This window comes from Caloenas nicobarica, chromosome 11 (assembly GCF_036013445.1).
Source record: "Caloenas nicobarica isolate bCalNic1 chromosome 11, bCalNic1.hap1, whole genome shotgun sequence".
Taxonomy (NCBI): domain Eukaryota; kingdom Metazoa; phylum Chordata; class Aves; order Columbiformes; family Columbidae; genus Caloenas; species Caloenas nicobarica.
Window position 1 is genome coordinate 22,711,720 of NC_088255.1, and position 23,488 is coordinate 22,735,207.

The 23,488-nt window shown below is 53.2% G+C and overlaps 4 protein-coding genes across 5 annotated transcripts in view; 2 read left to right on the plus strand and 2 right to left on the minus strand.

The window, feature by feature from the left end:
• Nucleotides 1-139: 139 nt before the first annotated feature.
• Nucleotides 140-15,867, plus strand: LOC135992866 (cullin-associated NEDD8-dissociated protein 1-like). Its single transcript, XM_065642279.1, has 15 exons — nucleotides 140-255; nucleotides 2,282-2,425; nucleotides 3,681-3,835; nucleotides 5,129-5,252; nucleotides 5,889-6,145; nucleotides 6,892-6,997; nucleotides 7,652-7,791; nucleotides 8,509-8,801; nucleotides 9,502-9,643; nucleotides 10,839-12,344; nucleotides 12,687-12,782; nucleotides 13,465-13,634; nucleotides 13,728-13,892; nucleotides 14,274-14,381; nucleotides 14,543-15,867. The coding sequence occupies exons 1-15, from the start codon at nucleotides 188-190 to the stop codon at nucleotides 14,768-14,770; spliced, it is 3,702 nt and encodes a 1,233-aa protein (XP_065498351.1). The 5' UTR covers nucleotides 140-187; the 3' UTR covers nucleotides 14,771-15,867.
• Nucleotides 15,868-16,015: 148 nt separating this feature from the next.
• On the minus strand, nucleotides 16,016-18,104 carry RPL32 (ribosomal protein L32). Its single transcript, XM_065642280.1, has 4 exons — nucleotides 17,999-18,104; nucleotides 17,159-17,259; nucleotides 16,743-16,924; nucleotides 16,016-16,191 (listed from the first exon to the last, which is right to left on the minus strand). The coding sequence occupies exons 2-4, from the start codon at nucleotides 17,252-17,254 to the stop codon at nucleotides 16,062-16,064; spliced, it is 408 nt and encodes a 135-aa protein (XP_065498352.1). The 5' UTR covers nucleotides 17,255-17,259; nucleotides 17,999-18,104; the 3' UTR covers nucleotides 16,016-16,061.
• Nucleotides 18,105-18,487: 383 nt separating this feature from the next.
• Nucleotides 18,488-23,164, minus strand: MBD4 (methyl-CpG binding domain 4, DNA glycosylase). Its single transcript, XM_065642642.1, has 7 exons — nucleotides 22,917-23,164; nucleotides 21,820-22,667; nucleotides 21,172-21,246; nucleotides 20,439-20,573; nucleotides 20,056-20,205; nucleotides 19,332-19,435; nucleotides 18,488-18,793 (listed from the first exon to the last, which is right to left on the minus strand). The coding sequence occupies exons 1-7, from the start codon at nucleotides 23,144-23,146 to the stop codon at nucleotides 18,716-18,718; spliced, it is 1,620 nt and encodes a 539-aa protein (XP_065498714.1). The 5' UTR covers nucleotides 23,147-23,164; the 3' UTR covers nucleotides 18,488-18,715.
• Nucleotides 23,165-23,313: 149 nt separating this feature from the next.
• The window catches only part of IFT122 (intraflagellar transport 122), a 31,567-nt gene continuing 31,392 nt past the window's right edge, over nucleotides 23,314-23,488 (plus strand). For both annotated transcript variants that reach the window (XM_065642549.1, XM_065642550.1), the window contains exon 1: nucleotides 23,314-23,379. In XM_065642549.1, coding sequence (XP_065498621.1) covers nucleotides 23,339-23,379 — 41 coding nt within the window. In that variant the 5' untranslated portion in view covers nucleotides 23,314-23,338. The remainder of the gene's footprint in view (nucleotides 23,380-23,488) is intronic.

The window sequence follows — 23,488 nt, forward strand, 5'->3', positions numbered from 1 at the left end:
AGCCACGTCCCGCCGGCCGGAGGGCTCCGCGCTGCGGCGGCGCGGCCGGCAGGGGGCGCCGAGCCGCTGCCGGCCGGTTCCCTCGCGCCGCCTCGCGGGGGCGCCCGGCGCTGCGGGGAGCGCGCGGCGGCGCGACCCCGGCCCCGCGCCCGCCGCCATCTTCCCGCGCAGCGCCCGCGCCGCCGCCATGGCCAGCGGCTCGTACCACATCTCCAGCCTGCTGGAGAAGATGACCTCCACCGACAAGGACTTCAGGTGCGGCCGGGCCGCGCGGGCGGCAGCGGCGGGGGGGCGGCGGGGTGCCCTGCCCGCGGGATCCCCGCCCGGGGGGTCCCCGGCGTCAGGAGCAGGTTCGGTGCCCCGACCCTGCTGCGGTAACACCCGCTGTGCAGCCGCTTCTGTACCGGAGGAGTTCACCAGTCGGCTTTACTGACAGTATCTCTCGCCAACTGTTCTCCGGGCCCAGGGGATGCCGAGAAGCCAGCCGCGATCCCCGCGGCTGCGGCAGCGCGCGGGGGACCGGGCCGGCGTGGAACTCCTGGTGGCGGGACTGTACACTCCCATTTGCTTTGCAAATGAAGAGCATCGCAGCAAAACCGCTGAGATACTTTGTAGTTTGTTTTTCCGCTAGAAGCTTAGACTGTCAGTGCATTAAAAAAGCTGAGCCCTGACACCCGGGTGATGGACGCTGCGGATATTGGCTGTGCTCGAATTGCTTCAGTAATTGTTTGTAGTGTATAGTATGAAGGCCGTGTTTGTGCCAGACCTGATCTTTGGAGCTCTTTTATAAGAGAGGGATTAGTAATATCCTAAAAGAAGGTTGATTTTTGCAGAGGCTGCTGGTGGTTTTTTGCTGTTAAAATCAGTACTTCTTAAAGAAGTCAGTGCTGGAGTAGTTGCACAGACAGTTCAAAGAATCTGAAGTCAATACTCCAAATGAGATGCGCCCAACACAGGGCGTGTGTCACGTTACGGAGATGTTCCAGGGCTGTTTCCTCCCAGCACGCGGTCAGACCTGACCCGTTGTCCTCAGTTTCACGGCCGGTTACAGGACCAGGTTTCACGTGCTTCCCCCGGGATGGGTGCGTGTGCCGGGTTCCGAGGTCTGCGGGCAGGACAGCAGCGAGGCGAGAGCTGGACGTGCCGCCGCGGGACACCCTGCTCAGCGCGTGGCCATAATTGGTCATCCTTGTTCTGGCAGACACTGAGCTGCAAGTGCAGCTTCGTAGCTCTTGCAGAATCAAAAGCAGGTTGCATATCGTTAGCATTGCAGGGCAGAGTCCTTCTGTTTTGGTCACTCTGGATTTCAGGCTGGCTCTGACGCTGCAGCGGTCCCTCCGTCCAGAGTCACCGGCTGCTGCTCGGGAGCGGCTCGCAGGTTGAAGACACGGCCGTTCCCTGGTGCTCGAGGGCTCTGACATGCTGCATGAGTTACATCAGAGCCTAATTTAAAGTGGAGGGGGCACCCGGGACATGAGAGGGACGAGCTTCTCTGTGGGTCCTTTTAGGCGTCCGTTCCTGTGCAGGGGCAAACATTAGAAAGGAACTAGCACACAATAGCCATACTTAAATTTCTCTGAACATCAGACCTCCAGAACTTGGAGAGAGGGTTAAGCAAGGAAAGAGGCTGAGTGTGCGGATGACACAAGTGTTTGGATTATTAAAGGCTCCCAGGACCTGAAGGATATAACAGCAATCTAAAAGTCTAGGGAATGTCTAAGGAATAGTTTGCATGGACTCATGACTTTGTTTTTCATTTTTGAGCTTGATAACTCGATCCCCTTCTGCATGTGTGGGTTCATACTGTCAGTGCTAAAGAAGCCAGACAGAACAGCGCCCGGTGCATTCGCAGACCCCAGACTGGTTTTCCTGGGCCTGGCAGCTGGTGGAAAACACCGCCGTGATTTTTTCTAGCAGAGTTAACTGTCTTGATTTAGGCACTGAGAAAAAAACCCACAAGCTGCATGCCAATGTTAGAGTTTTAGTTTACTTCATCCCTGTTATGAATTTTAAGAAGAGAGAGAACCTATATTCTCATTTTCACAGCTTCCTTAGCTTAAGCCTTTTCACCAGGTACCTCTGCCCGACTTTCCCACTTGTAAGACAGTCATAATTATTTGTACCTTATTGTTCAGAACAGTGTAAAGGGTTGGAAGTTACTCTTTGAAAATGTGTTTTCATACAAGCACAGATCATCAAATTACGTTGTCCAAAGTGTTGCGAAGGAAATGCATTTGTGTCTGTAGATCAGCCAACCTGCTTGTGCTGTCTGTCCTTTCAGGTTTATGGCCACCAACGACCTGATGGTGGAACTGCAGAAAGATTCGATAAAACTGGATGAAGACAGCGAGAAAAAGGTTGTGAAAATGCTTTTGAAACTGCTGGAGGACAAAAACGGGGAAGTACAGAACCTTGCAGTCAAGTGGTAAGAGCCTCGGCAGTAGTTGCCGTGTTCCCGGGCAGGGATGAGGGTGCCACCGGCACAGAGGGTGCGTTCGGGGCGCCTGGCCCCACGGCGCGGGCTGCTCCCCAGCCTGCTCTGCAGGGGCTTTCCCTCCCTCGCGGGCACAGCCCTGCTGATGTCCAGAGCCGTGAGCACACAGATACTTTGTACACGCAGCAGGTGATTTTGGAAGTAGTTCAGTGTTTGTGTTGTGAATCTTACCACATAAAAAGTAGCATGCCTAAGGTTTTATTACTTTAGAGAGAAGCTCCGTTTAAAATTTTGGTCATCGAGGTCCTCTCGTTTCTCGGGCTTTGAAATCCAGCACTGAATTTCCCAGCGGTCCTGCCTTTGCTGGACATGGTACTGAGCATGTATAGCCCTTCCAAAATGGCATTTGAATTTCAGGCCAAACTCCTGCTCTTCCAGGGCATTTTCACTGAAGTTTACAATGCACTTTTTGGTTTTTCCCTGCTTTGACTCTCGGTGTAGCCTGTGCTGTTGCTTTGCCTTTGACCTTTTCAATGTTTTTTACGTGCAAATGAAAAAGGCAGCAAGTTCCTTTATTACTGCACCATCTGATGAAGTGATCCTGCTGCTGCCATGTTCTTTCCTGTCCCTTTCCCCTAGCACAGCTAAATGGGAGTGTTCATTCTAGAAATGAAATCGAGTGGGTCAGTTCCCACACAGGGCTCCAGAAAGGTGGGCCATTTAAAGGTAACTTTAGGTTCCTGTAATTTTTCCTGCAGAAAAGTTTTTCTAATAATGTTGATTTTTAAAAGTGCAGGGGAAAGGGCGAAGTCTTCCCTCTGTTGTAATTCCGAGCATTGGCTCAGGTAGAGGTTTTCACACTGACGACAGAGGACAATAGGTAGCTAATTTGTGAAAATCCATTTGGCATTTCCTCCTGGAAGGCAGTTTTTGATGGTTGGTTTGTTTTTGTTTTTCAAAACCTGACTGTAGATTTTACCATTACTCTGTGTAACATGTTTGTAGTAGTTGATGTGAAATGTCCTCCTACAAATCTGATGTAAAATTGACTGAAGTCTGATGTAGAGTTAACTGAGGCAAAGGTGCAGGGCCGCGACGTGCTGCAGGATGGCGGTACTCGATATGTTTTGGTGATATTGGCACTCAGGGCTGAGCTGCCTTTGAGGAGCAGCGAGCCTGAGCATCCCTTTTGGTGGCAGAAAGCACCTTCCTTCCTCTGCGTTCTGACCGGCTTCTCCCTCCACAGCCTGGGCCCGCTGGTTGGCAAAGTGAAGGAGTACCAGGTGGAAACTATTGTGGATACGCTGTGCACAAACATGTTATCCGACAAGGAACAGCTGCGGGATATCTCCAGCATCGGACTGAAAACAGTCATCTCCGAGCTGCCGCCAGCTTCTACAGGTACAATGTCTGTCCCTAGTTGTCACACTGAGGCGATCGGGAGTCACAGCCTTTGGGAAACACAGGAAAACTCGTAGTTCAGGGCCTAAAAGTTACAGATTCTGTGTTCATCTGCTAGAGGACAAGTAATAAAATGAGGAGAGATAGTAGGTGGCCACGGCAGTGCTGCCAGGCTGCTGGATTTCGGGTTGGGACGAGAGCTAGAATCAAGATGCAAATACTTGCTGAATGCCTTTCTCGATTTCTGCAGAATGTTAAGCTCTTGTGAGCCATCCTTTCATAATTCTTTATGTAACACACGTCACATGCACTGAAACTGGTTTAGGGTAGCAACAGATAAGTCGTCTCCTTAAGGGTTGGGATTGACACTGTGTGGGTAGGAGGCAGCAAAACCAACGTGGGTTTGCCGCAAAACCTAGAGGTTGGACATGTCCCCCTGTGCTTTCTTCACCCAAAGCCGCACTCTGGGTGGTCGCTGTTGCTGGTCTTGTCTGCAGCAAAGGGAAGGTTGAGTCCCACACAGAGCGTGTGCCTGGGGCAGCACCGATCTCGTGTTGTGCAGCAGTTATCGGGGCTGCAGGGATGTTCCGCTTGTGCTTTGTCTCTGCTGCATCACCAAGCCCGTTCAGAACAGCATGAAAAGCAATTGTCCCTTCCTTGGAAAGGTTTGTGGAATTTGAAGCTGCTTGTGCTTCGCACCGAACCAACTGGGAAAAAAACAAAACAATCAGTGTTGGGACAGACACACCCCAGCATGAAGACTGAACTTGTATCTGACATTGATCTGGGTTGTAGGAGATTGAGATTCTAGACTGTGGTTGTAGTCTCAACATCTCAATATATAACCTGGGTTATCTGTTACTCTGCAACGTTTTTATCTAGTTCTACCCTTAAATTTCATCATGGAGCTGAGAAACAGTTTCTGTCAAGACTGCTCTTCCTATGGAGTTCATGTGTTGAAACTGAACATTTTCAAGTTAAAAACATGCCAGAAATTTCCTACCCATCTCTGCTCGCTGCAGTGCACAGCTGGGAGCTGGCGGTGAGCGGCCAGGTGGTTTGAGGGTGACAGACACTGCAAGAAGAGATGCTCCGTCCAAACAGTTAATGCATTGCAGCGCAGAGGGAGAGGCCCGCTGCTCCAGTGCGTGTCCACCTTCTCAGACAAAAGCTGTTCTGGTTAGGTGTCCCAGTGGTGATTTCTTCTTTTCTACTGTAGGAGGGATTAAATGGTTCTTAGCAGTAAAAAGACTTATTTTTAACTGACAGTGGGGAAAAATCTCTCTCTTGCAGGCTCCACTATGACAGCAAATGTGTGCAAAAAGATCACAGCCCAGCTGACGGGAGCCGTTGGCAAGCAGGAGGATGTGTCTGTGCAGCTGGAGGCCCTGGACATCCTGTCAGATATGCTGAGCAGGTACCAGGGGATTTCCTTCTGGCAGCGGCGTGTGGCAAGGGCTGCATCTATCTGTTTGCTTTTGATTTCTCTATTGCCCTATTTCCCTAATCCTACTACGAGGACTTAAACCTGAAGGATCTGGGTTGGCTGCCCCGGGGAATAGCTCAGCAGAGATGAGAGGTGACACGCTGAGCCCTCTGTGCTCGGGAACAGCAGAATGTTGGTGATGGATCCCACGGAGGCTCCGTTCACACAGATATAGGGGGGGAGAGGGCAAAGCAGGGAAGTTTATTTTAGCCCTGCGATCTGATCACACTTGCATTTTTTCCCTTGCTGCCTTTTTCTCATGTTACATAAGTCAGAGTGACAGTGTCATATGTCAGCTGTGTGCAGGAAGTTATTGACAGACCCCAGGTCGTCCAGAAGGACACCGTCAAAACCAGACTCCTCCATGATGGAGACAAATAACTCTCCCTGTGCCACACTGAACAAGTTGGTGTTCAGACCCAAATGCCAAACCCACCGTTTTCCTCTCTGTCCCCACAACATGCACAAAGTCTTCATAGCTGAAGGATTTTTACATTTTTTGCTGGCAAGAGGGATTTTTCTGTGAGGCTTTGACTTTCACCTTCTGTCTTGTGCTGTTGATTACAGACTAGGGGGAACACTCTACTCTTTCCATTCCTCCATTCTGAACTGCCTCCTTCCCCAGCTGACAAGCCCCAGGCTGGCAGTACGTAAAAGGGCCATCATTGCCTTGGGTCACCTTGTCTTGACCTGCAGTGGAAACATCTTCTCAGAGCTCATGGAGCATCTGCTTGCTGAGCTGAAGAGGAATGAGTCTACTTCTACTACCAGGACGTACATTCAGTGTGTTGCTGGCATCAGTAGGCAGGCTGGACACCGCATAGGTAGGACGAGTAGCTTGAAATGGCGCTGGGAAACGTGCATGTGTTTTAGAACAGCTCCTTTTAGTGGTAACACAAGTGTGCTCACTCTGGTCCGGACACACCAGTGGCTTGTGCTTTGTGGTTCGGTCTGTGCGCCTGACCTGGCTCTGATCTCCGCGGGGAGACTCTGGTTGCGCTTCTGCAGTGATTTCATCTCAAGGTCTTGCAGCACTTCGCTGGTCTGAATTAACACCCCTGGGAATTAGGTCAGCAGATTCACCCCATTTTAAATGAGAGGAGGAATAAAGGGCGGCATTCACCCAGAGGTGCTGGACACTGGAACAGGCTCCCCAGGGAGGTGTCATGGCCCCAAGTCTGACAGTGTTCAGGAAGAGACTGGACAACGTCCTCAGACACACGGTGTGAACTGTGGGGTGTCCTGTGCAGGGACAGGAGTTGGACTCGATGATCCTGGTGGGTCCTTCCAGCTCAGGTTATTCTGTGATTCTATATTGTATTACTGTGTAAAAGATCTGCTGGAGCTGAGATGAGGTCCTAAAAGATTTCTAACCACAGCTCTCTCCGTGACGGAGATGCCAGCAAGGGGCTGAGGACAGGGAGCAGGGCCCATCTGCCTAAAACCCGGCAAGGCCTGGCCATGGGGCCCAGGGAGGAACGCCAGGGCAGCGGCGGTGCCGGAGCTGTGGCTGCTGGGGTGAGCGGCAACTGGAATGACTCTTCACTGCTGCTTCCTTTGCCTTTCCCAGGAGAACATCTGGAGAAGATAATTCCTCTGGTTGTCCAATACTGTAATGTGGAGGATGATGAGCTGCGAGAGTACTGCTTTCAGGCCTTCGAGTCTTTTGTGAGAAGGTGCGTGCCCTCGGGGAACAGCCGAGCACCGTCCTGCGCACCACTGTCCTCCCAGTGTAAATATCCATCCATGAGCATGCAGCGCTGAGCACCTTCCTCTGTGCACCCTGCGGGGAAGGCAGCTCACAAGTGAAATCCCTTCTGCACCTGCAGAGCTGGGCTGGAGTTCTGGGCTGGTTTCACTCAACACGTGGGAGTGTTTGTGTGTTGGTGCTGCAGGAGGGGGAGTTTTCCGCATCCTCGGAGGATTCCTCAGCGAGAGGGACCTGCCTCGCTGTTGCTGCCTGGAGGGAGCGGGAGGCAGGACAGGGCTCCTCTTGTTTGGTCAGACGTTTACTGCTTGTCTTGGAAAAGGAGCCCTGCAGAGCTACTGAGGTTTTCTCCCATGAAGGGAGGGTTCAACCAGGTGGTTGAATTTATTTTATTTTATTTGCTTTTTTCCTTACAAATATCATTGCATCATCCCCGGGGGAATGTGGTCTTGCTCCATGCACAGCAGGAAGGAGCCGCTCTGGTTTAACTCATGTCAACAAAATGTTCATACAGTGTGTGAAGCGTTTGAGGATCCTTTTGAGACGAATGATGATATTTGGATATTTAAAATTGCTTAGCCTTTAATTTATTAACTCTTAGGATTTTTATTTGTCGTGATAGGTGCCCAAAGGAAATGGACCCTCACATCGCTAATGTCATGGGGTTATGTTTGAAGTACATCACCTTCGACCCGAACTACAACTACGATAATGATGAGGAAGAGATGATGGAAACTGAAAATGGGGAGGATGAAGAGCAAGGTGCCTGCTCGTGAGGATGACTGTGCTCGGCAGAACACTGGGTTAACATTTCTCCCCTCCCTGTTTGCTCACCCTCTGTGATGTTACTCTTCAGATTGTGTGTACTCTGAGGTGGATGTTGAGCCTTGGTCAGATAGGAGGGTCCCTTTAATGCCTGTTAGCTATAGACAGCTTTCCAGAATGTCTTTATTTATAGTTGCATATAGTGTGGCAGCCAAGTGCAACAGTTAGAAGAAGCTCCCTGGAAGAAAGGCATTTTTGTTTACTTTCGTACTAATTGAGGTAAGATCCTGCCCGGCTTCCTGGAGAATGTTACGTGCTCTGCCAGTAACATAGTAAATTGTTACTCTGTGCCATCCAGGAATTGCTAAGCCAAATATTTACATATTTCTGGATTTAAAATCTCATTCTCCCTTTAAAACAAAAGCCTTGATGCCTGAGCTGAAGCGAGCAGTAGGGGTTGTAAGATTAAGGTTTATTCTCCATCAGCTCTTACCTGGAACAGAAGAACCTGGCACAGGGCAGCCCTGGGTCATTTGGCTGGTCATGATGTCCACAGGGACAGGCTGTTGTGAACAGCTTCATGTTCCCGTGTGTGCGAGTTACTGGTGTCTGTTTGTCTGGTCAGCTGCAGAGGGAAGCTCTGCAGATCGAGTGGTGCTCCAGCTCCAGTTTTGTCATGGTGGTGCATCTTGTTTTCCCTTGTCTTCTTTCCAGAAAGCGATGATGAGTATAGCGACGACGATGACATCAGCTGGAAAGTGCGCAGGTCTGCAGCGAAGTGCCTGGAGGCCATCGTCAGCAGCAGGCATGACCTCCTGCAGGACTTCTACAAAACTCTTTCTCCAGTCTTGATAAGCAGATTCAAAGAGAGGGAGGAGAACGTCAAAGCTGACATCTTCAGCGCTTACATCTCCCTGCTGAAGCAAACGCTGCCCATCCAGAGCTGGCTCCACGCTTCAGGTGCCACTGGCAAAGATGACGTTCCCCTGATGATGCTTCAGAACCAGGTGCGTGAGGAGATGGTGGCTGGTGAAATCAGAAAGCGACCAAGTGACGTCTGTACCATGCCACCCATGAATGTGCCTGGTAGTTACACTTGAGACCTCATCTGAGCATCCAGCTCAGTTCGTTGTGGGAAAACAGGCGGTGGCTTCCCGGGCTTAATCATCTTACATATACGAGATTTTTATTTAAATATTTTGCACCTCAGCCCTGCAATTTGTTTTTTGATTTCCCTGAAACACTGGCAAGGTGTCCAAGTTTAAACGTGGTGCTGGGACTAGATCCTTAAACAGCAGACCAGGAAGGAATAATAAAACTCTCAACTCTTTCAGCAGTGTGTCCTGGTCTGATCGTTTTGTTGTGTTTCTTTAAGCTTCTGTGTTAGGGGATAACACCAAATTCAGGAAGGGCTGCTTAGGAGTCTGTAGAATATGGAGAAGAAGAATAATGTCCCCTGCAGCTCTTCTGTTCATGTAACTTTTCTTCCTGTGCACTGTCTTGTAACCTGTCCCGAGTCCATTCTCTAGTGGACAGGTGCACCGGGTCCCTTGCTGCCCCCGCTGGGTCCCTTGCTGTCCCCGCCGGGTCTCTCGCTGTGCTGTGGGTGCCTCCAGCTCAGCCGAGCAAGCTGCTCTGGTGGCACCGCGCTGTGCTCTGCAAGCTGGGGTGACTGACGTGTTTCTGGTCTTCTTTTCCAAACTGCAGGTCCCCAGCATCGTCAAGGCCTTGCACAAGCAGCTGAAGGACAAGAGCATGAAATCCCGGCAGGGCTGTTTCAGCCTCCTGACCGAGCTGGCCAACGTCCTTCCCGGCTGCCTGGCCGAGCACGTCCCTGCGCTGGTCCCTGGTAAAGCTACCCCGTGAGCAGGGCTGGCTGCGGCCGTTCCCACAGGAACGCTCCTTGCCTGCGTGTTCCAGTTCCATTGCAGTGTGTTATCCCTGCTCAGCCTCAGGACGAGCACATCACGTTCTGCTCCGTGGGGATGTGCGGAGCAGCAGCTCCCAGATGGGTCCTGGCAGCCAGGCTGAGCGTGTCAGCTCATTCCACCAGCCCCTCCGCTTCAGGAGAGCCTGTTCCAGCCTCCTGGGGAACGGGCTGGAAACCACTTGGAAACTGAGCCTGCTGAGACACAAGTGACATTTGCTTTTGCAAAATTTAGTGGCATTTTAAGAATTATGTGCATTGGCTGTTTGTTTAATTTGTACTGCCACACTTTTCCCTGAGCTTTCCTGCCTGTAGGTTCACGAAGAATCCCGCACTGCAGAAAGGCTCGTAATGCTGAGGTCCTGCCTTTGCTCTTGGTGTGACTGTATAGGAAATATACAAAAAAGTCTCCTGTGATTGTCTCCAGGCCTGATCCGTGCACCTCCCTCTTATGAATTAATAGTTTGGAAAAAACCCGTTCAAACCAAGAGTCCGGCATGACTTCAGGGGTGGCAGGCGGAATTGATCTAAATGTTTGTCATTAAGTCTTCTGGGAAGCATGAATATGTGCCACAGAAACTGGGCTTGGAAGCGCCTCCCATCTACAAAGGCACTCCACCGTCAGTGGTCCAGTTACGTTCCAACAGTGCCAACAGAAGCTGTAAAACTAGATAAACATCAGAGCCCTGTCTTCTTTTTATTTTAAAGACCTCCCACAGAAGTATGCAGGAAAACCTCATGAAGGCGCATTCCTGCTGCCTGGGGTGCCCGTTGCTCAGACCAAGCTTTCCCTGCCATTCTGTCATACTCATTTGTGCTTGACGAACCATCTCTTCTCGTCTCAGCTCAGGATGACTTTTCAAATTAACTTTTAAAAAAGTTTTTTGTAGCCATCCATCCAGGACTGCTACAGAGAACAGTTATGTCTGAATTGCCACTCCCTGGAAAGCAGAAAGGCAGCACGGAGAGCAGCTCTTTAATGGCATTTATGTCTTGGGTGGGGAGAGGAAAGAAAGCAAGCAGATTCAGATTGTGTCCAGTTTTTGAGTGGAGGAGTGGGTTTGATAACAACCAGCTGCTAAAATAGGACAGCAGTCATTGTTGTCTCTTCACACAGGTATTGTTTTCTCCTTGGCTGATAAATCCAGCTCCTCCAACATGAGGATTGACACACTGTCTTTCCTTCACGTTCTCCTGTGCAACCACCAGCCGGAGGTGTTTCATCCTCACGTCAAAACCCTGCTGCCTCCTGTCGTGGCCTGTATCGGAGACCCTTTCTACAAGATCACCTCGGAAGCTCTGCTGGTCACGCAGCAGCTGGTGAAAGTTATCAGGCCTTTGGACAAACCGTGCGCGTTCGATGCCAAGCCCTACGTGAAGGACCTTTTCTCCGGCACACTGAAGCGACTGAAGGCCGCCGACATCGACCAAGAGGTGAAGGAGCGTGCCATCTCCTGCATGGGACAAATCATCTACAGCCTGGGAGACCATTTGAGCACTGATCTCCAGCCAACCCTGAAGATATTTCTGGAGAGGCTCAAAAACGAAATCACCAGATTGACAACAGTCAAAGCATTAACCTTAATTGCTAGTTCTCCACTGAAAATAGATTTGAGACCCATTCTAGGGGAAGGCTTCCCTATTCTGGCTTCCTTCTTGAGAAAGAACCAACGTGCCTTGAAGCTGAGCACTCTGACCGCTCTGGACACCCTGGTGAAGAACTACAGGGACAGCCTCAAGCCGGCCATGATCGAGTCTGTGCTCACAGAGCTCCCCGCTCTCATTACCGAGAACGACATGCACGTTTCCCAGGTGGCCATCGCGTTCCTTACGACATTAGCTGAGGTTTATCCATCCTGCATCTCCAAGATCAGTGGTTCCGTTCTTCCTGAGATCTTGCAGCTTGTGCACTCGCCGCTGCTGCAGGGAGGAGCGCTGGGCGCCATCATCGCGTTCTTCCAGGCGCTGGTGCTGACCAAGGCGGCCGGCGCGGGCCCCGCAGAGCTGATGAAGCAGCTGACTGCACCCGTTTACTGCTCAGGCACAGCCGGGGCATCCGTGACGTTGCACAAACAGGCGTATTACTCCATCGCAAAGTGCGTGGCAGCGCTTTCCTCGGCCTGCCCGAAGGAAGCCCCTGCGACCGTGAACCAGTTTATCCAGGATGTCAAAAGCCCCAAGTCCAGCTCTGCAGTCAAAGTGCTGGCTTTCCTTTCCCTGGCAGAGATGGGCCGTGCCACGAACCTCAGTGCACAGAGAGAGCTCAAAACCGTCATCCTGGAAGCGTTCGCTTCCCCCAGCGAAGAGGTGAAATCCGCTGCATCCTATGCACTGGGGAACATCAGCGTGGGGAACCTGAAGGACTATCTGCCCTTCATGCTGAAGGAGATCGGGAGCCAGCCCAAGCGGCAGTACCTGCTGCTGCACTCGCTGAAGGAAGTCATCAGCTCCTCCCCGGCCGACAGCCTCAAGCCATACGTGGAGGATATCTGGGCTCTGCTTTTCAAGCACTGCGAGTGCGCAGAGGAGGGGACACGCAACGTGGTGGCCGAGTGCCTGGGGAAGCTGACGCTGGTGAACCCCGCCGAGCTGCTGCCCCGGCTGAAGAAACAGCTCTCCTCCGGTAGTGGGCAGGGCGAGGGTGGGGAAATGCCTTGTTTTGCTGGGAAATCCTCTGTAAAGTGCTGGTGGGTTCAACAGGGAGCAAAGCGTGTGCAGAGGCGAGAAGGGGCCAGAGGGATCTCAGCAAGGGGGCTCAGAGCAGCGTTGGGGTGCAGGAGTGTGTCAGGAACGGGGACTGCGCGTGGGGCTGTGCAGGATTTAAACAAGGAGGTTGTTAAGACAAATCCTCTTTATCTCTTGAATGCAGGTTTAATGTGACCAAGAGCAGAATATGCATTTCACAATTACAGCGATGATTTTGTCTCTTGATCTTCCACTGTTTTAATTTCCACCTCTATCGCAGGCTCTCCGCACGCCCGGAGCACAGTGGTGACCGCGGTCAAGTTCACGATTGCAGACCAGCCGCAGCCCATCGACGTGCTCCTGAAGGGCTGCATAGGTAGGGGGGGCAGGGGGTGTGTCCGGGGTCATTAGCAGCTTGGGGGGTTTCACACCTGTGTGACCCTCATCTAATCCCCGTGGCTTTTACTGTGTTTCTCTGCTTTTGGCATTAAAGAGCAAGACTGCCGCGTGAGTCCTCGTTAAATGCTCTGATACGTTGCTCATGGGCATGTTCCATTGGTGACAGAGGTTTTTAGGGAGCTTAAGTTCCTTTTGTGTTTGAACTTATGATTCAAGCGTCTCATGACAAGGATCTTGTAAAATGTAACCCACATTTAAAGGGTCTTATGTCCAAGGACCCACATCTCAGATCTGTTGTATAAAACCCGGCCTTCTGTTTCAGAGAAGTCTGAGCAGATGAATCTGAGCAAGGAAAAACAAAAACAAAAACAAAACCGAACTTCCTTAAATACCAAAGCTTGTGATGGGACTTTAGGATGAGGCAGCTGGCGTCATGCAGTTTGTTTTTATGCCCAAATGCAGGAAAGGCATGTTTCTTCCATTTACTAAGTCCCACATGAAGGGAGGGAATGCATCTCGACTCTCTGTTAGACTGCAGCCCGAGAGTTACTTTACTGTAGGTGCTTTCATAACCAGGCTCCGTGCCGCACACTGTGATGTACTTTTAAACACTTTTAAAGCGCTGCAGCAGGGCTGACTGGTGTGTTCTTATCCCACAGGTGACTTCTTAAAAACCCTTCAGGATCCAGACCTGAACGTTCGGCGCGTGGCTTTAGCCATGTTTAATTCTGCTGCGCACAACAAACCTTCTTTAATCCGAGATTTACTGGGTGCAGTTCTCCCCAGCCTGTATAACGAAACGAAGGTCAGACGGGAGCTGATCCGGGAGGTATGTCCTTGACTGGGCTGGGACGCAGCGTGGCGGTGAAGCTGTCACCCTGGCTGCTCTTGGGTGACAGCTGCATTTTATGTCTTGTTTAAGGTAGAAATGGGGCCATTCAAGCACACAGTGGATGACGGCCTGGACGTGAGGAAAGCTGCTTTCGAATGCATGTACACGTTGCTGGAAAGCTGCCTGGACCGACTGGATATCTACGAGTACCTGAACCACGTGGAGGACGGGCTGAAGGACCACTATGACATTCGGGTGTGCGCGGGGCCGTACCCAGGGGTGGTGACAGCAGGACGGTGCTGGGTTCTCTGGGAGCCTGGCCTTGAGCTGAGCCGGTGTGTCACCACACACGGGCTGTCCCTGCCGCGCCGTTCCCTGCGCTCTGCGGCTGCGGCGGCCTCGCAGCTGACATTGTCCAGCTCTAGTTTGGCCGTAGTGGCCTTCAAAACACAATCCTGGTGGAGCTGGTTTTATAGGAAAATTACCCACCTCTAAAATATCCATGAATTGGCACTTGCTCAGTGGGGACAGTGACACTGTATTAAAAAAAACATAGTGTTGTCATTGCTGATGGCCTCACAGCTTAGTAGGAAGCACTGCATCCTTCTCATGCTATGGTTTGATTTCCTGGTGCAGATGCTGACGTTCATCATGCTGGCCCGGCTCTCCGCACTCTCTCCCAACGCTGTGCTGCAGCGGCTCGAGCGGCTGATCGAGCCCCTCCGGGCGACCTGCTCCACCAAGGTGAGACCGGGCGCTGTGATGCCGCAGTGGGCTCTGCCACAAAGCCACCGGTGCTCCGGCACTGCTCCCAGCCACCCGCTCCTGCTTGTCCCTGTCTCTGCTGGCGTGTCCAGTTCTTTGTGCTTCTGCTGTCAGCTCAAAACAGTGCTTTGGGTTTGCAGGTAAAAGCGGGTTCTGTGAAGCAGGAGTTTGAGAAGCAGGACGAACTGAAGCGATCTGCCATGAGAGCAGTGGCTGCTCTCTTCACCATCCCCGAAGTGGAGAAGAGCCGCGTGATGGCCGAGTTTTCCTCTCAGATCAGAGCCAGCCCTGAGATGGCATCACTGTTTGAGAGCATCCAGAAGGATTCTGCTTCCCTTCCCACCTCAGAGTCCATGGACATGAGCTGAGATCTGCTGGTTACTCCACCACCCCTGCCCTCACGATGCATTAACCTGGAGAGATGCTACGGAACGTCACCGAGCCCCACCGTGACAGGTGCCAGCGAGTCACCAGGGCAGGAATGGCTGTTCCAGCTGCGCTTGCACCAGAGACCTCAACGAGTCATAAGGAGACACGTGAGATAAGGGAAATGTGTCCTGTTGCAGGGGCGGGGTGGGAAAATGAATGTTCTGATTTTTCAGCAAGTCTTTCAGGGGCATACAAAGCAATCTGAATTGAGCGTGGTTCCATGATAAATGGAACCTGCTTCCTGAAGTATTTCCTTACTGCATAGAAGGAAAAATAGTTTAAAACATTTTTTTAAAACCACTGCACATGCACTTTCTACCCCAAATTGCCTGAAGAATGTATTTATGTTGTTTCACCAAGTAACATGGCTGAAAACCAGAAGTCGTATCCTTAATTAGTGATGAGCATCGCAAGCACAGGCCCCGTTTCAGAATGAGACTTGTAGAAGCCGAGTGGCTGGAGCTGCTGAGGGGCAGCTCTCTCCCCAAACTCCCTGCCTGGGGCTCCATTCACCAAACACCACCCGCAGTTCAGGGTTCTTGCTGTGCTGGGGCGATGTGAAGCTACCTTGACTGGCATTTTTATGGTTTTAACTGCAGAATACCTCAGCCAGCCATCTCCTAAAAGCCAATTACTTGATTGCGTTAGTCCCAGACCTCACGCTGCACTTCCCTGCATCAAGCACTGGTTTGTCGTCCCCCCGAGCAGCTGGGTGGTTCTGTGCTGTGACCAGCACATGCAGCTCGCACAGACTCTTTGGCATTTGAGAACTTTCCCTACAGCTGTTGGGTTCAAACCTCACTGTGCATAGGGGAGAAAAAGCTTTAAGAGACAGAGAGGATATAACAGCAGATCAAGAGCTCCAGGCCACCACGACATGCTTCTGGTAGCCATTGCGCTGTAATAAGCTTCATTTCTCCTGGTTTGACAGAGTGGTTGATGTGAAAAATATTTATATAGTGCCGTGTGGAAGAACAGCCATTCTGTTAGAGTAGTACAAAAAATAAAAATGCACTCGTGAAGGTGTGTGCACTAATTCCTGAACGTGTCAGCTGTCACAGCAACACTGCACGGCGCTGCTGCGGGTGGCTCTGGCAGAGCTGGCTCAGGCAGCGGGTACAGCGGGGCTGTGTCGCTGCAGCACCCCGAGTCCTTCCCTTCAGCCACTCAGAACACCAGCCCAGTTGGTTTTTACACTTTATTAAATACATCTTGGCTGCAGGAGCCGCTTTATTCGTTCTCCTCGCTGCGCAGTCTGGCATTGGGATTGGTGATCTTGATGGCGAGCTGGGCTGCTCTCTCCACAATGATCTTGCGGTTCTTGGAGGAGACGTTGTGAGCAATCTCTGCGCAGTACGACCTGCGGGAAACAGCCCGTGGTGCCTCAGCAGCAGCCGAGGAAAAGCCCCCGCGCCGTCCCACCGGCCGCATCGCCGCACACGGGGAGCCAGCCACCCCCCAGCCCTGCGGCCAAGCCCGACCCGTCCAGGCTGAGCAGGCGCTGGGCTCCAGCACAGCTCCGCTCCCACCCACTCTTGCGAACAAGGAGTCGTGAGAAGTAGCTTTTTATGGTGTTAATTACTACTCTTATTACTTTGTTGTGAAAGAAAGTGCTAGATGTAGGCCTGCATCTGAACAGTTGGAAGCCACAGTTCAGTCACTGCTCTATCACAGTGCTGCAGTACAGCACCGTTTGCCACCATCATAACATCAGATTGTTGCCAAAAGTACAAATTCACCACCCCCAAGACACCCTGTGCCCTCTGTGAGCAGCTCTGCCAGCGATCGCCCCAGCAGCACAGCAGCTCTATGGAAACCAACACAACCTTCCTGCTCTTCAAAGCAACAACCTCCCTCGTCTCCTGCCCGTGTCCCGCCCCAACCGCGCTGCCCAGAGCCCCGCAGACTCACTTGTTGCTCATCATGAGCACCTCCAGCTCCTTGACGTTGTGGACCAGGAACTTCCTGAAGCCCGTGGGCAGCATGTGCTTTGTCTTCTTATTGCTGCCGTAGCCGATGTTGGGCATCAGGATCTGGCCCTTGAACCGCCGGCGAACTCTGTTATCGATACCTCTCGGCTTACGCCAGTTGCGCTGAAGAAATGCAAAAAATATGTGGTGGTTACGAGATCAGTCTGAGAACACCTGCCGTCAGGTGTTCTCTAGCCAAAACCCATCTCCGGAATGCCCCGCAGTGCCAGGCTGTTACAGCACGGCCTGCTGTTTCAGCACGGAACCTTTGTGCTTTAGTTCATCATCCACCCCAAAAGCGACCACGTCTGACTGTCCCAGAATTCGTTTTTTAAGGAATTTCCTGTGACTCTTTACCTTGATCTTGACATAGCGATCAGACTGATGGCGGATGAACTTCTTGGTCCTCTTCTTGACGATTTTAGGTTTGACGAGAGGTCTGAGGGCAGGCATGGTGCCTAGGACAGACAGACGGGATGAGAAGGGGAACCTGGCCACAGGCGACGCGTTCCCCCCGCACAGCACGTGTAGCAGAGTCTCTTCCCCGCACGGCCACGCCGAGGCCAGCCGGGGAATGGGTGTTCGGCTGCGCTTTCTCTCCCTCCCGCCTCCGAAGCTGGCAGAGCACCGGCAGCTCTCCAGATGCGATCCTGGGAGGTCCTCACATGCCCAGCCGTTACCTCCTGCCCGGCAGCTCCAGAGCCCGTCCCGCTCCCAAACACCAGGCTCCTACCGCGCAGACAGCGGTGTAAGTTCTGTTACTGACGGTTACAAGTGATTGAAACTCACCAAACGCAAACCAGCGGCTTCGGCTGCAGCCCCTCCGCTCAGCGCCCCGCTGGACGGCGCAGCCCGAGCACTAACGCTACAAGTGACGATTTTGGCTCACACCCCCAGTTCAGCTTCTTCCCCTGAACGAACCGCGCCCGGCGGCCCCGGGCCCGCTCCCGCACCCCCCGGAGCGCGGCCGAGCCGGCTCCGCCAGCGCCCCCACCCCGCGGAGCAGAGCCCGCCCCCCGGCCGCGGCCGTTCCCGGGCATCCCCGGGGCAGGGCCCCCCGGCCCCGAGAGGCCGCCAGGTAGGCCGCGGCCCTGCGGCCCGCGGGGATCGGCGGAGGGCAGTGGGACCCGCCCGGGGGGAGCGGCCGTGCCGGGCCCGCGGCCCCCGGGGGGCGGATGGCGGCGGATCGGGACTCACCGGGTGCGCGATGGCGCCGGCCACGGCAGCGCCCGCCGAGAGAAGGGGCGGCCCCACGCGCAGGGGCTGATGGGACACACGGAAGGTCCTGTCAGGTCCGTGCGGCGCCGCGCCTGCGCAGTGCGGGCACCGGGGCCTCGCGGGGCACCGAGCGCCTGCCGGGAGGTTCTGTCGGGCGCGCTCGCTCCGGCGGGGGCGTCCCGGGAGGACGGATCCGTGCTTCACCCCGCGCCTCGAAGCGTGCTTTTGCCACGAACCTGCCAGGACCTGCGCGGCGTCACTTCCGCCAGGCTGTGCCGGGGCGCTGCTTCCGCCAGTCCCGCTGGGCGGGCGGGCGCCACCTGGCGGGCGGGCGGTGCCCGCGCCCGGCCCTGCAGCCCCAGGGCCTCCCTGCGCCGCCCGCCGCGCACGCGCGTTAGCCGCGGGGCCGCCGCGGGGAGCGGGGCTGGGGGCGCAGCCCGGAACCAACAGACGGCACGAAAACACGGATACGTTTATTAGAAATTTAAAGATATTTTACACATTCTATGAGAGCGAAGAGCAGCGCTGGGCACGTTACACACACGGAGAAATTAAGAACCTGGTGAGCAGAGCAGCCTGCGAGGACACCCACCGCAGGAGCGAGTGCTGCGAGGGCACCGGCTCCGCTCAGCGGCTGATGCTCAGATGGTGCTCGGCCGATGCTCAGGCGGTGCTCGGCTGCCGCTCACTTGACGCTCAGCCGAGGCTCAGGCTCTCCTGGTTCTCCCGCAGCCACGTGTGATACACGTTTAACTTGTGGTCCTGCGGCTGCACCTGAAGCACAGCAGAAGTGTCAACAGTCAGTACACCACCTTCTCCCAGCGCAGCTCCCCGCTCTGACGATCTCCCCTCTGCGCTCCGGTTGGCCTCCACCCCGCCAGACGTGGATCCGGCGCCTGGCCGGGCCTGGACCGCCCCGCTCCCCATGAATGAGGAGGGGACCTACACCAGAGAGCAGAACAGCCCCGCGTGCCCCAAGAGAGGAGCCCAGCACAGCCCAGACACCCCCCAGCACCGACCACAGAGACACCAGGAAACACAGGGAACTCCGTTCTTAACTGGGGCAGGGAAGAGACTCACCCCCACACCGAGGAAACACGAAAAATAACACAGTGAAAGTGCAAAATTACAGAAAATAAAATCAAGGTGATGAGTCTTCATTTACAGGTTCAGACTTATAAAAGGTACATTCTAGGAACTCAGCCTACTGAAGATATAAAAATTGCTCTGTTTTTTTTTTTAGCCCAAGTGAGCCAGCAGGTCCAAGCCCCTAAGCCGCTGGGCAGAGCCCCATGCTGGCTGCAGCACCCACCTCCTTCCACTCGTTGATGCAGAAGATGCGGTAGGAGTCGTTCCCGTACTTGCCGATGCCGTGCAGCTCGATGGGGTAGCGCCAGCGCTTACTCAGGTACTCGTCTGCAACACAGCACACACCTCACTGCCTGCGCTGGCACTAAACCCCACTCTCAGCTGCTGAAACAGCACTTTGGGACAGTTTAAACGCAAAACACAAGCTTTAGCTCTTTCCTGCTGAAAGCAGGTGATGAAACCCTACAGGGTGTATCTTAAACACCTTTTAAACAAATCACTGCGGGTGAGTTTTAATTCAATCTCCTCTGAACTCCCAGAGGAATGCTTTCATTCTATGTACAGAAAACAGCAGAATCATAGAAAAATTCCATCTGGAAGGGCCTTCTGGCGGTCACCTGCTGCAAAGCAGAGCAGAGCCACCTTATCAGAGTGCAAAACACCAAGGCAAGTCCTGCAGACATTCGTATCTTCCCCTCTAGGAAGTCTCCCAGACAAAGGCCTCTTGCCCATCTCACTATCTAAGTGTTATTTCGGTCTCAGTTAAGACAACAGGATCAACAGCTTTGCATGTGTAAGACCAACAATATCCCAAAGTTGCATAAAATAAACCCCCAGCAGTATTTGCCAAACAGAAGGGAAAGTCCCAGAGTGCTGGTTGAATATGAGGCTGTTTGTCTCGCTGGTGCCATTCAGGCCGTTCCATGAACACAGTTGGGAAAACCTACCTGAGAACTTGATGATGGTTTTTGCTCTGAGCGCGTAGAGGCCGAGCGGTTTGAGCAGCTCTGACATTTCCTTCCAGTCCGCAGCTCGGGTTATTTCAGGAGAAGGATATTTTTTGAAGAACTCCCAGAGCACAGGAATTGCCATTTTACCTAGTGAGAGAAACCACCACAAACAGAAGACTGCAGGTCATTCTCTCTTCGGATTATCTGTGCACGCTTTTTGAAGGGAGCTTTTATCAGGGGCAAGAGTTACAAATTAAACTTTTTTTTTTAATCCACTGGCACAATATACATTTATCCTTTCATTAATGCCATTAAAAAGCACAGCTGTTCTAACACCACCCTGGCATTTACACAACATGAAATTGTATCACTCTATTTACCTGAGGTTTTATTGAGAAATATAGTTGCAATGAGAAGTTTCCATGGATCGTGGAAAAGTGTTTCCTGGACCAGATTAAAAGGAGAGCGTGGAGGAGTCCATTTTCTCAAGGCTTTCCTCCTAGGTGGGCTGGGGGCTGTACACAGAGGCAACACAGGAAAAGTTATTGGGCGATAAAGGATGGACTCACCCACTTAAAGGAAAATAATTTTAAAATGAAGAACATTTGAAGCAGATTCATCTGGGTGGGGGCACTACATGCGGAGAGACCACGACAATTCACATACAATTTTACAGAACTGCCAGGGACTGTGTGTCCCCTGGCACAGGCTGCAGGAGTCACGGCTGCCTGGCTGTGCCCCGGTTCCTGTTCCACGGATTTGGGGAGGATAGGGGCCCCCAGCTCCCCGCAGCACGAAGCGGCAGCTGAGGGGCGCAGGGAGTCCCCCCGACAGGGAAACATGCCAGGGGCTGACAAGAGTTCCCCTGAGCCCATACAGCCCAGCACCACACAGCTGTCAAGGAGTTTGGAACCAGACCGAACGGTGGTTTGCAAGATACAAACCACCAAGGCTTAAAACAGGCCAAGATCAGCCCTGGAGCGCTAAGCCGGGCTCTCTCATGCCACCTAAGCACGGCCAGCCTAAAACTGGAGATTTTCCAGAACATCACTTCATCTTGAGCCAGCCTATTCCTTCCCCCAAAAACATTTATTTCCCTAAAGAATATTATACCTTCTTTACTGTATTTACTTGAAAAATATGGACTCGTTTTCCTCCTATCCACTTGTGTTCGTGGGATAGACTCTTCTGTAAAGAAATAATACTTTAGCATTAAAAAGAAAAAAACCCAAGTATTTTGCTGTCACGTTTCACACACCATTTCCACTTTATGTTGTGATGGAAATAAAAGGATTTCTTGTTAGGTGTACAGAACATAAACGTGCTTTAGATTCACTCCAGTACTCTCTGTATTTCAACTCTATAAAAAATCTTCAGAAGATAAATTGTTACTTTGCCTCAGTCCGAGGAAACAGGCTCAAACTACAACCAAGGACTAAATGCTGTCCACATACAGCAGTGTGTGAAACAAGCTAAAACGGGCCTTTTTATAAATCAAACCGACCGACTGTGCAACAACATTAAATGAATTAGTGCAAAGGTAATGAACATTATTATATTACACTATACAGCTAAAGACATCAGTAGAGTAAGTTCCAGCTGTGAATTAATCTGCATTAAGTTAAATGCTGTTGGATAAAGAAATGAGATGGTTTCAGGTGTCAAAGCAGCATGACCTGAATCGCAATATTTTGCTCATACGGTCAGGAGAAGCCCAGGCAGCACGTTAGGGTAATATTCTGCCCAAACCCACACAAATACCTGATGGCATTTTAACTGTGGTGAAGCTTTTCTCGTCACAGGGTTGCCAGACGTCAGCATCCATTCCAGTGTCAGATTTAATGTCCTGGGTACCTGGACTCCCTCCATCTGTCTCTTTCCCTATTTTCAGTCCATTGGTTTTCTCCTCAGACTCTGCAGAAGATGCGTCATCAGAACCAGTCTCCACACATTCCTGCTCTGCCAGGCTCTCCAATTCCCTTTGCTCACGAGCCATCACTGATCTCAGCCGTGTGTCCGACCGGGCCCTGGAAACCCTTACCAGCGTTTTTCCTGCACCCGCGGGGTCTGTGTTCTGATCACCGACACCCCGATTGTCAGCGACACGCGGGTCTGTCCTTCCACAGAACTTCTTGTTTTGAATGCACTCTCTTTCCTGTTTGTTACACACTCTTCTCTGCCTTTTGGGTTGGGTATTATCTCGATTCCTCTTTTCTGAGCTCCTTCCAGTTTTTGTATTCTGAACGCTTTTCCTACCTGCCCTCTTTTTTGTGGTTTTCAAACAGTCCTCTGGTTTTATGCGTTTTGTGACCAAATCTTCGCTTTCCAGAGCAGAGGTGACATCTTCCAGGTGTTCGTTTCCAGTCTGAACGATTCCAGCTCTGTCCTCTGCCCTGCTTTGTGTACTGAGGCCTCGCACTTGACCATGACAATCATCATTCTCCAAAATAGTCCCCGCAGCTTTTGTGCTGCACCTTTTTGCCCTGGAGCGGGTGTTCCTCTGATGAGGGCCTGTAAACCCAAAATCTTCTGCTTTTAGTGTTGTCTCCCCAGTTTTCTGAAGATACTCCACAAGCGCCTTTTTTGATTTCAGCTTCTTTCCTTCAGGGCTGCAGGATGAGAGAAAAGCGGATTGTGAGAGTTCTCCATTGTCCCGCTCTTCACTCTAACAACTGTTGTGGTGATTAAGAACAACAAGGAGCAGCTGACAGGCTGGTGGCTGCACACACGCATCGCTGTGACGAGAGACTTCACAGATACCCGCGTACACTCGCTCCGCACCCACACCCGCCACAGCGGGGCACGGGCGGGCACAGGCCCGGAGCAGCGGGGCACCAGCCCCGGGCCCCCGCCCTCACCTGACGAAATACACGTCCGTTCTGCCCGCGGTGCGGCCCGACCGCCGCCGCCTGGTCACCGTCCGCCAGCCGCCGGGGCCGCCCGCCGCGGGGGTCCCCACTAGGCCCCTCTCCGCCGGGCCCCCGCCGCCCGGACGCTCCGGCGCCGCCCCGTCTGGGCTGCCGCCCGGGAGGCCGCTGCGGGAAGGAGCCGCTCGGGCAGGCCCCGGCTCGGGACCCCGCTCCGCCATCGCGCCGCCGGCCCGCGCCCCGCTGTCACGTGACACACCGCCCTTCCCGCCTCCTCTCCTGCGCAAGCGCATCCCCGCCGCGCTGGCGGGCGCCCCCTGCCGTGCCGGCGGACCGGCGGGACTCCAGGCGCATGCGCGTTGCCCGTGGCAGCCGAGGGCGGGTGTAAACAAGCGCGGCGGCGCGGCCGGGGGATGCGGACCGCGCTGACCTGGCGCGACAGGGCCGAGCAGTGGTGAGCGGCCCGGGGACAGCCGGGCTCGTACGGCCCGGGGAGGGGCTGCGCGCCGGGAGCGGGCCTGGCCTGGGCACCGGGCGGCCCGGGGAGCGGGGCGGGCACGGCC